Below are 12,178 nucleotides of genomic sequence, written 5' to 3' on the forward strand. Positions count from 1 at the left end.
TAACCCAGTTTTAATGAAAATTCATGTGCACCATTACATGATATTTTATAGAGTTAACATGCATTTATAGATGGTATGAGTGTATAGAGTTTATGATTGGGGGTTTTGTGGCAGGTCTCTGCTGCTTGCCTCCAGCTTTTCATCTATCTTTGTTCATTTCAAAGCTATAAACCAAAATAAGTTAAAATGTAGAATCTGCTATTTGCCTTAATGATCAAGTATTCAAGTTATTTCCAAAAAAAAAAAAATATTCAAGTTTGATTTTTGCTCTAGAAACCTAAAGAAAGAATCATATTTGATTATATCACACATTCACACCTGCAGTTGTATGGCAAAGCACATGCATGATCGATCGATGAATAGGGCAGTTGGTCGCGGCATTCAATTTTCTTCAGTAAAGTGAATAAATTTTGGTCCAGAACGATCGGAAAAAATTATCAAACTCCTTTTTGAAAAACAAAAAACAAAGAAAAAGAAAAGAATGTGTAATAAATTCATGTTTTCTTAAAGCTCCTTTAGCAAACGCTGGGTTGGGAAATTTTAACTGATTATGATATTTTGGGATTAAATTGGTTAGAGTTTAGTATTTATGCAGAGATTCTCTTCTTGTTACTTGTATCTGCATTGACGTATACGTATATACCAAGCTGGCTAGCTAGTTAACAACAACACCCCTACGACCCTGGTGAACTAGCTATAGAAAATGCTCAGTCTTCTCGAGGGTACGTTTCTGGTTTAGTCGCATCGGTTGGATTCTTGATAGCAATATATGCTCGCTTTGGAAGGGTGAGTGATTCAGATTTACCACACACAAATGCACACATAAACTGAATGTGCACCCGAACTCTGGTTTCTGATTCTTCAGTTTATGTTTGAAAATAACCTAATCAACTAATAATTTGCGAATGTTGAAGATTTGAAGAGGCAGGCATTCTATAGGTTTCTTCACGCTACTTACCATTTACACTCGATTATTATTAGAGGCATTTTATATGCTGTTGGTGGCTTCCCGTTCATTGTTTGGGCCCTACGTATGCGATGATTGAATCATCATTGTTTGGGTTTAAAATAATACTCCGGTATTTTCTATATTCTTTAGGCTCGTGGACCGGTTATTTGGGGAAAATCTATCGAATAGCAAGATTACGTTCCTTATTGGAATAGATTTCGGGACTGATGCTGTATAGAATCTGAGTTGAATAAGGAATGTGAATCCAAATCAACTAAGAGGTTCTCAAGACTTGATCCGCAAGAAACAACAATATGTGTTCTATATATAAATGGGTCGAATGTGCAAAATAAGACACACACAACGTCAAACAAACTATCGCGCAATCGCATAGTCAAGTCTCCCCACGGAGCAAAAGTCCGATTAGCTTCAGCAACCAAGTCTCCCATCGGAGTGGAGCTACCCAGATGTACGCCTCGCGCTGCATGTAGCAACAAGTCCGATTAACTTCGGCAACCAGAGTCAAGTTCATCGAGTTGCTAGCCTAGCTTCTAGCAAACACAAAAATCTGCACTAGTCAGCAATTTCCTACAGCAAGAGAGTCCCGCTATCAACGACACATTATAAGCTCTGCTTTTCCCCAAGCGGTCTAAAGTAAGATCGGCCATCTACTTGAGGTGGAGTGAAAGGTACCTAGCAACTCCGGTTGTGTATAGGTCATTCGAACTTCAGCGGTTTATCAGCAACTGCAGAACACTCGTTCGAGAATAAGACAGTACGTGAGCGCAAATCATCATCAACAAGTAAGAATTGTACCTAACTCAAAGGTACTGGCACACCAAGCAACAACAGAGAACGAAGGTTAGAACCATCTAGGGTTCAAAACCCGGACTTGCTGATTGTTTTCTGAAGAAATCTTTTTTCCTAGCTCGAACAATCACGATTCTAACTCTTTATATTAGTGACTCCAAAATTAGATAGTCTACGATGATATATATCTGCAATTCATTTACTTGTGATAACAAACATTTACAAAATAAGATGACAAATATACTGTCTTAGGGTGTGATAATGGTATATGCATGTCTTCCACGACACATTGCTCGTGAATTCGGCAGGCCACCTATGGGGATATCAAGCATGGAATACCGGTGATCTGTCTAAGACGATCTCTGGTTGAAGAAAAATGAATTGAGCATGTTCATTCTTGAATTGTATTGAATTGTATGTTTATAAGAGCAAGGCTTTACCTTATATAGAGAGAACAACTAAAGAAAAAACTTAGTCCCACCAAATCTGCAAGATACAAGACTTCCTTGATTTAGGGGATTTCTACACAGTAAAATCCAGTAAAGATCACAATGCATATGAGAGAGAGATTTGATCACCGTATTACAGCCACATCCTTGTCTGGTAAGTAAAGGAGGCAGTTACAATACAAAACACAATGCGTAATTCAACACTGGTGCGTACATATGTACCTACTGTCCATTGATTTGATCATCTGCATCAATTCAGTTAGTTTTCTCAGTACCATCTCGGCACCTTTACCTAGCTTGATCATGTATGTGTCCTGGTTCGAATTTTGTAACTTCCAATCGATTGCTTCCAAGCATCATCCATCTGGAATTCTGCCAAGTCCGGCAGGTTAAATTTGTTGCCTGAATTTTAATTTGATCTTATGCAAGAATCTAATTTTTGTAGTTCTAAATTTCTACGTACAACTAAATATTTCAACTAAGGAACTAGTGCATTGTTCCATTTTATCCCTAATAAACAGATCCGGCATTTTAAGTTGATTAAATACAATTGTAGACAGAACTGTATGTACGTGAACTGTGAGGAGCAAGGGCGTAATTACACACATGCTACGGTAGCCCACCCCAAATTCTCAAAAAATTGACTGTGTAGCTTAATTTTAGTGTAAATTATTTGGTTTTAAAAATTAGCCCACTCTAAATTTAAATACTTAGCCCATATGTTTTTGACGTTAATTCATTTATATTTTTATTAAATATAAACTATTTCTTTTATTAAGTAATTCATTAATAATTCGGCTTACTTTTTATATAGGATTAGGTCAACGTTTCATCTTCTTTTTTCTTTACTCGTTGTCTCTCTAAAGCGGCTACTCTTCTCTATCCAGCGACCAGGTACGAGTCCATATATACTCTTGGGTATTAAGCCATTAAGGTATAATCATATGATTGTGATTTAATGCTCCATGCTAATTGATTGATGCTCTATTGCCCTAAGTCAAATTGATTTAAATTTAATAAGATATCATGATTCCTTAGGAAGCACGAAAACGTGCATACACCCACGTTTCCCGCTTCCGAAGCGGAACCACTCCGGAACCACTCCGGAAACGTCCGGAAACGCTCGGAAACGCGCCGAAAACGCCCGGAAACGCCCGTAAATGTGCCGGAAACGCCCGGAAACGTGTTTCCAGAAAAATGAGTTTTGGAAACGTGAGTTTCCGAATTGGAAACGCGAGTTTCCAAAATATAAATGTTTTTTTATATTTTTTTTATTTAAGATTTTGAGTTACTTAAACTAAAAATTTATTATTATATTTATTTTTTTGTATAATTTATATATATTTATTTTTTATTTTTTATTTTGACGTTTCCAAAACGTACCCGCTTCCTAAAAATTTTGAAAAACACGCTTCCGCGTTTCCAAACGTTTCGCTTCCACGTACCCGTATCCGATTCCGTGCAGCCTAGATGATTCCCTTTGCACTATAGTTAAATTGGTATTATATATGGCCATTTGGGTTTGAACGCACGTTTGTGAATTGTTGTCTTCTTGAGGCTTAGAGCATAGTGTGTTATATTATATGATTTACTTTTATGTTATAATACATTTGATTGAAAAATTAACAATGATTAGGTACTCAAAACATGTCTGATCATTACATAATTTGCTTCTATTCAAGAGCCAAGGGTGCAATTTGACATTTTGACTAGGTATGTTTTTATGTCTTGGACGTATGTTAGTTATCAAAATTTTATTAATGTTATAGTGATGATTTTGTTTATTATTCAATTAGCTACATGATTTTATGATATATATAGTTATTTTAATACATAATATTTTTTTTTTAATATATGTAATGAACGTTCGTTGAAATTTTTTTTCTAACCCACCCCAAATCATAATCCTAGCTCCACCCATGGTGAGGCGTGAAGACCATGCATTTCAATGAGAAGCAAAAGATATATGTAATCTTTAGTCTATATGATCTTATACATATCGATACATAGAAACACATCTTCCATAAGACTAAATAATATACTAACTTTGTCTGGATGTCATTACTTCGGTTGATGTCGATGACGGAATACAAAATCTTCTAGAGTCTCCTTATACTATTTCTCAGTGGGGCTGAATATTTAGTGTATCAACTGTGAGCCTAGGGACCCTGTATACATAATGTCTTATGTCTTATAGTCCTAACCCATCAAGGATATAATAAAAACACGATTTCATGACCAAGTAACCTTAATAGTAAATTTTTAGGATTGTATTAATTATTTATTCGTTAAGTTTCCTATCAATATATTATACACATAAATAATACATTTACCGGATATATAATAATCTCAACTATTTAATCATCGACTAATTGGTTTTTCTTAATATATTAAAATACACGATATGTCCAATATAGTCTTACAATATATACGTACGTATCTCTGACATAGAAGCTCCTCGAGAGGGGTTGGTTTAAGGCTTAACAGTTCATGCACGTCACAAACTACTTTGGTAGTTAATCATAGTATCATATACCACGAACGACATATTCTGGCCTCCACATGCACATCATATGGGCACAATCATTTTTCATTTAAATGTTTTTCCTAAACCCATGTACTTATATGGTGGTCCATATATATAATATACCTACCATGGCCTGATACAGAGAACGGTATTGATGAATTGATCTAAATCTCTTTCGATCACTTAGCTCCACATTATATGTGATGGCCCAATGGCTCAAATATCTCTACAAGCTTCTCATGAAGGCATATGCAGATACAGTTGTAGCACGACGCCTTAATTAGGCATGTATACACATGACGCTAAACGATTTCACAATCACACGTACGCTTTCGCACACATTGACACAATGAATACATATTTTTATATGAATACACTAAAAATTCTCTAAGTATATTGAACAGAAACACACGGCAAGAAAACGTAAAATCATTGTATAGAAATCGAAACACTTAATTCAATACATCATTCGAAAGTCATAACAATCTCATAGACAAAATCGAAATAAACTTTAAGAAAACCAAAACATAAATCATCCAATAACAAAAACAGTAGACACCGAATCCTAAACATAAAAATCATAGAGTTACACTTTGAATTATCCTCCATGACTTAAGACAAGATAACAAGAGATCTTCAAAGAAATGGACATCCTATGCTCCGCTCCTTAGGAGTAAAAAGATGGTGAATGGCTGAATGGATTTGGTGCTAGGGTTTTTGGTGGTGAGAGGGTATTTCGGTAGGGCTTTGGCTAGTACTTGGCACGGGTTGATGATTATCTCTCAATGATGTTGTGCCTCCATATATAGGGGAACAAATTAGACCTCTTGACGTCCCATTAAGGAGATAGAATCCAATAAAGAAGTTGAAATCTTCTTTGATATAACATCTGATTCTTGAACTCGAAATCCAACTTGATGTAGGAAAACAAATCCAAATGGAAGACAAACAAGGGCTGCACGACAACTCTTATTCTTGGACTAGGAAATGCTAGGTCGGCCTCTCTTCTCCTTGTCAAACTCGGACACGATTTCCTTACTCATCGAGGAATGCATCACGGCTCCTCTACTCCTAATCCATATAGGTTTGTCTTTCCTGAAAAGAATCGACAAGTTAGAAATAGGAAAGAATGAAAGTAGGAAAGTAGAATCCTAGTTGAGAAATGATTCAAAGCTTAATAAGGATTTCTAGTACTTAGCACGATTTCATCATCAAATGACTCATATTCGATATAAGCACTAACTAAACATTTATTCTAAGAAAATGAACTAAAATATACTAAATAAGAGATAACAAATACCAAGAATAGGGCATACATACATTAAAAACGTCACACTTTGTGCTCCTATCACAACGACATACAAGCCTCCCACTTTTTGAATCAAATGCCAATACAGTTTTCAAATTAATTAGGAACGAGTACAACTAATGCCAGATACAACCATTACATATCATTTCGCCACTATCTTACAGATGGAACAAGTAGTTGTGAGAACATACTCTCACAATGGTATTACATGCCTCCCCCTTTAAAGAACTATATGTTGAAAAACCTATAGAATGCATGGCTGCTGCCTTTTCATATCTTCAACATTCTTCAATCCTTTATACTACAAATTATATATCCAACATAGTTATTTCTCAACGCACTCATTATATAAACTAATATTTGATAAAAAAAAGTATGAGGATAAAGTAATTAGTACAATATATAGATTTTAGGCGCATCCGATCCATTTATGTATGAACATTAATAACGTACTCTTCCATAACGCTGGCTGCTATCGAGAATCCATTCCATATGACTAAATTCGAAACCTTCATGATCGAGGACTATGAGCATTTTTTTTTTCTGTATCTGTATACTGGTGGTGGTAGCGATGTGTATTCACCCACTCAATTGGAATGCCCTGCAAAATCAATTAATGTATTGATTATGTAATTAGCCAACTAAAAACATGAAATAGTGATGCTAAGGATTTATCATGGCCCTAATTAACTAAAGACAACTAAAAAAAAAACACACACACACAAGAATGAAAAGGGAAAAGAATGATGGGTAGTTTCTGCTACTTAGGCGTCTTCAATGTGCTCACCAGACCCTATTTAAATGTGAAATTCACGCTCCCTTATATCAAGAAGATTTATGTAAATTTTTTACTTTAATTTCCCTGTAAGACGTGTGTTTAGACTCTTGTCCTTATATGGAATGAGAAAAACTTAAAATAACTGTTGTAGAGTAGGAAGAAGCTGATCATTGAATTTACATATGATTTAACTTCCTTGGAGCATTAGAATTTGATGATCTTGTGTGGTTCTCCATGGATGCTAGCAAACGTAAGCAAATTTCTTGTTATGACCTCTTTTCACTTAAATTATTATAATTTCTTCTCATAGTATCAAAATCAAGATCCGTAAATTTTTACACAAAGTAGACTTTCGTATATTTTCATCATTGGAAGTTTCACAATCTAATTCAATCTGGAACTCTCTTAGTAGCTTCACAAAGTTTAACCTTAACTTGGGATTAAATTTCTTTTTCAATCTTTTGTTAGCTCATTTTAGCTAATTTCTTCTTTCGTTAGCACAAATCTAGAAAAACACTAAACTAACATAACATAACCAAAACAAGAACTAAACATAAATATCGAGGATATTATGACTAAAAATAGAACGCATTCTATTTAGATCAGTTGGACGGGTAGTAGACAAAAGATTTATATCGTAGTTTCTGGTGTTGCTACTTTGTGCGATCGAGAGAAAAAAAACCCAATGCGTTGCATTACGATCATTTTTCCCTTCGTAAACTAACATAGTAATTCTTCTTATAAGAGCCCCGTGTGAACAACTGAACATGTAAAATCTCCTCTTGTGCACACGAGTTATCCGGGACGGAATATGTGCCTATTGGTCCTTCGGGAATATAGTCCGACTATAATTGCCATCTGAAGAGATAGTAAGAACTACTTTGTGTTTGGAACTTCAAACAGAGCGTTTAGGTCAGCAAGAGCTTCGTGCTCTGATACCATCAAAGAAAATGGATTGAGTGAACAAACATCATTCAACTACTATTTCTGAGCAATGTACATATCATTTATACCGAGGGTGCAAACTAGATCCTACCTCATAGCACACAACAATTGGAAACTTAGTAATACGAAATATATGTGCGATCATTTATTGTACTAGAATCCTATCTTTCACCAGGGAGGTTCACAAGCCAACTAAAAAGCTTTTTATGGCAGTTCGATTCAACAGATTCAGTAGTAGTCCAAAGACAGAACATGTAGAAATTATTAAAACTAAATGGTTGGCAGTAGGTCTTATGAACTTGATATCAAGTATAGCCTGGTTATTTAGAAAACTTTCACAGTTCACAGCATCGAACAATTTGATCTCTAGATGGAGAGACACTAAACCAAGTTACGTGCAAAAGAACATACAGTAGAAACTCTAGATAGAAGTTCCAACATATGAACATCCAAATAACCATGTATTGATTAAGCAGAGAGTTTTAAGAGCCTCAAAAGAGTGCAAGAAGAGGAACATAATATGCGTTATTTACAGAGCATCTTGAAGCAAATGACAGAACGTTGTAAATGGATTACATGAGCAAACATACATAGCAGCAGCCGGAATCAAATCCTGGAAGGGATGAGAGGAGTGTTGTTCTGCAAGTATGCAGAAGCAGCTGCTACTCCACTTCCTAGCTTAACCGGGTAGCCTACGTCCCTAAGCACCATCTCAACACCAGCAAGACAGCCCAACAATTGCAACTGGAAACACAAACCATCATGTGAGAACTGATCGGTTGCAATTTCATTTATGGTACTGTATCACATTTATCTTTCCCTAGTGATCATTATATTATATCAAACTTCCCCATTCTCTTTGGAACAGCCCAAAGTAAAGAACAATGTAAGACAAAAAAATTATATAAGTTGCAACACAAACACAGCTCCTGAGAATTAAGAAATAGAATTGGGTGCTCTCTACTCACAAGTATTTAGCTAAACATGTTCCACTTGAAAAATATGATATAGTGAAAAGTTGGTATTACCTCATTCAGGTTGCCAAGATGTCCTATTCTGAAAACCTTGCCAGCGATTTTGTTGAGGCCAAGGCCTAAACTCAGATTGTACCTTTTCCACGCCCTTCTCACAATTTCTGTACTGTCAATATATGGAGGAACAAGGACAGCAGTCACAGTGTCACTGACCCATTCTTCTTTTTGGGTGCAGTTCTTCAAGCCCCATGCCTCCACAGCAAGCCTGCACACAGATCAAAGTTGTAAGAAATGTTCAAATATAGCATTTGATAGCATATTAAGCAACACCAAATTTAAAGTGACTCATGTAATTGGTATCTGAAAGTTCTGTATAACATGACATTCAGAGTTGGGTACAACCGAGAAAACAAACTGGTGCATACCTTGTTGCTTTGCCCAAACGGGTATGCCTTGCAATCACATTATCAAGTCCTTCCTCAAACAGAAGATCAAGAGCTGCTCGCAGCCCATACAACAACTGAACAGAAGGGGTGTATGGCCAATATGTGCCCAACTTATAGAACTTTAAGTAATCATTCCAGTCAAAGAAAACTCTTACTGACTTTGCAGTCTTGGATGCCTCAAGAGCTTTGGGGCTTGCACACACAATCCCTATGCCAGTGGGAAGGGAAAGAGCTTTCTGGGAGCCAGTTAAGGCTACATCGACTCCCCATTCATCCATACGGAAATCAAGAGCACATATGGAAGACACTCCATCAACAAGAAAGAGAGCCGGATGCCGGTAGTGGTCTGAGGTTCAGAGAAAAACATGAGAAACATGTTTAATGAAGAGGACAGACATAACAATTAACAAATGCATGTTTATAATGGAAAACTACGTAAGTATTAATCCTATTGACGAGGCAGAGTGGTAGTGAATGGATTGCAAAAAAGTGGACGTTTAGTCTAACTTGTGCAATATTTACAGACGTGCTTACCAAGTATTTTTCTCACTGTAGCCAAATTATTGGTAACTCCAGTTGCTGTCTCATTGTGAACAATGCACACTGCCTTTATGGTGTGAGCAGTGTCTTCTGCGATTTTTGATTCCAGAATGTCAAGGTTGGCACCTTGGCCCCATTCACTTTCCACAACATCAACATTGAATTTAAGGCGCTGCTGCTGATCGATCCATAGCAGACTGAATTGGCCGATAAGGAAAGATACTGTACGATCTCCAGGGGACAATGTATTTGTAAGTGCACTCTCCCATGCACCAGTACCTAGAGAAATATTGTGTAAAAAAAAATACAACTTCAGCCATTGACTCGTGAACATAAAAAATACTCCTACCTTTCATTCAGTGTACTTGAATCACTGCAATCATGTTTAAATGATTTACTATCCTATTGATCATGCATAACATCTTAAGAAGAATCACTGCTTTAAAAAATTGATCATGCATCCATAATGATGTAATCTCCGGAAGATAAAACCTGGAAAAGGAAAGCAAAATCATCTTCATTTCAAGTTAACATACCAGTGGTAGGGATCATAAATGGAGTTCCAGTAGTAGTCTTGAAAATCTTCTTGACATCCTCGAGCAGAACTTTTGTCATTGCTGGAATAGCTGGAGAACGATAGTCCTCATTATTTCTGTTCATTGCCCGAAGGACAGGTTCCGGGATATTGACCGGCCCTGGAACAAAGAGATGGTTTCTTCCTGGTGCATACACATCGTCCATTGTTCCACTTCTGCAGGTTGGTCGGCCTTCGGCTGCAAACACCATGATTGAAAATCAAACGATTGACAGCTTCTATCTAACTGGATCTCATACTCATAATAAATTTAAAATAAATAAAATTAAACCACGGCTAGCCCTTTTTTTTTGGCCAAACACGGCTAGCCGTTGAAGCATACAGACTTGCTAAGTATCTATCTATATGTTCATAGTACTTGCTTTCAGGAACCACATAAGCATCCACTAAGGAAACTACCTTATGTTTCATACAAAGCTTTCACTTCACTAACTATAGGATTTTTATATAAAAGAATGCAAAGCCAAGATCAGCTTCTGGAAAAATCTATAGAATCAATCTTAAGCAACTGCTATCCCAAGGTAGAAACAAAAGAGGAAAAACACACTTGATGCTGAGGTTTCTAAGACCCAGATTAACTTTTTGTTTCGTATTAACAAACAGTTGGCCCTTTCCAAAACAATACAAACATTTGCCATGACAAATCTTCAGTTATGTATTTTGTAAAAATTGGCAAGGATGTTTCTGTGTACAATATTAGATTTTGCACAAAGAACATGCCACTGAATTCTTTGGAACCAACTCAAGCACAAATGACACAATCAAACACAACCAAGAAGGAAGTTCATGATATCAAGTAAGAGGGTCGGCCAAAAGGAACAAAACAAGAAAGTTTTTACTTAAAAAGTCCCATGAAATGAACTTATCTGCTCAGTAGTAGAGAAACGAATAAGAAAATATATTTCAGGTCACACAGAAAAGGCAATATAGGAAATTAACAATTTTCAATTTTTCATATACAGGAACCAAAGAACTGTGTCACACATCTTCCATCCGAACAAGAAAAAATCAGAATCAGATGGAATTATTAGGTATGATTCATTCTGACTAGACATGCAGACAATCGGAAAGAGAAAGAAAGCACCATACAATAAGAACATAAAACATAAGCAGTTTAAGCAGAGATGGGGATTCAAAGAAGACAGAGAGAAAATAATAACAGTGTGAGTGAGAATATACCCTGAAAATATGGAGAAGCTCAGTTGTCCACAGCTCTGAGAGACCTTGAGGAGGAATGGACAGAGGAGAAGGGCCAGAGTAGGGTATATATATTTTCTATATTAAGAGCGCGGGAGAGCCAACCAGCCTTCCACTGTGGGACCCACCTTTGAATAAGTGGCAGATAAGAGTTCACCCATTGCTTCCATCCTCCTTGGCATATTGCCAACTCAAGGTGAGCTCAACAATACAATCTAGTGCATCAAAAAAAAAAACTTCATTGAATCATTTTTTTAAAATATGGATCAGCTAAACAACTGAAAATGCTACAACGAGTTTTGTTGTGAGTCAAACTTACGTCATCTCACTTAACAAAGAAAGAGTGTCACTAAACCAAATGATATTGAGCTTATCATTTTTGGATCTATGACTTCATTTTCTTTAAATTGAAAAAAAAAAGAGTACAAATTCCACTAGTTATTATTATGAATAATTTCTACAAAAGTAACTCCTTGAAACCTTGGTTCTTGGAAGAAAAGAGGGAAAGAAACAAGAATCTGAAGCGATTTTGGATAATGTGAAGGATGGTGCCAACAGTTGAAAACGTATGGTGGCAAAATTAGTTGAGGATAGAAAAATGGGTTATGAGAAAAAACAAAAGAAATAATGGTGCAAATGAGAAATAGAAGGCTGAGGTT

General features: G+C 36.2%; 1 protein-coding gene across 1 annotated transcript; it reads right to left on the reverse strand.

The window, feature by feature from the left end:
- Positions 1-8,215: 8,215 nt before the first annotated feature.
- LOC126787670 (serine--glyoxylate aminotransferase) lies at positions 8,216-11,552 on the reverse strand. The gene is made up of 6 exons (XM_050513559.1): positions 11,502-11,552; positions 10,264-10,500; positions 9,722-10,006; positions 9,167-9,533; positions 8,796-9,006; positions 8,216-8,511 (listed from the first exon to the last, which is right to left on the reverse strand). Exons 2-6 carry the CDS (start codon positions 10,466-10,468, stop codon positions 8,374-8,376), a joined length of 1,206 nt encoding a protein of 401 aa, XP_050369516.1. The 5' UTR covers positions 10,469-10,500; positions 11,502-11,552; the 3' UTR covers positions 8,216-8,373.
- Between the last annotated feature and the right edge of the window lie 626 nt (positions 11,553-12,178).

This window comes from Argentina anserina, chromosome 3, assembly GCF_933775445.1.
Source record: "Argentina anserina chromosome 3, drPotAnse1.1, whole genome shotgun sequence".
Taxonomy (NCBI): domain Eukaryota; kingdom Viridiplantae; phylum Streptophyta; class Magnoliopsida; order Rosales; family Rosaceae; genus Argentina; species Argentina anserina.

Coding starts and splice junctions, on each gene's coding strand:
- LOC126787670 (XM_050513559.1), bottom strand. CDS start 10,468: ATGGACGATGTGTATGCACCAGGAAGAAACCATCTCTTTGTTCCAGGG. Junction 10,007..10,263: donor ATTTATGATCCCTACCACTG/GTATGTTAACTT, acceptor ATATTTCTCTAG/GTACTGGTGCATGGGAGAGT. Junction 9,007..9,166: donor CGTTTGGGCAAAGCAACAAG/GTATGCACCAGT, acceptor ATCTGTGTGCAG/GCTTGCTGTGGAGGCATGGG.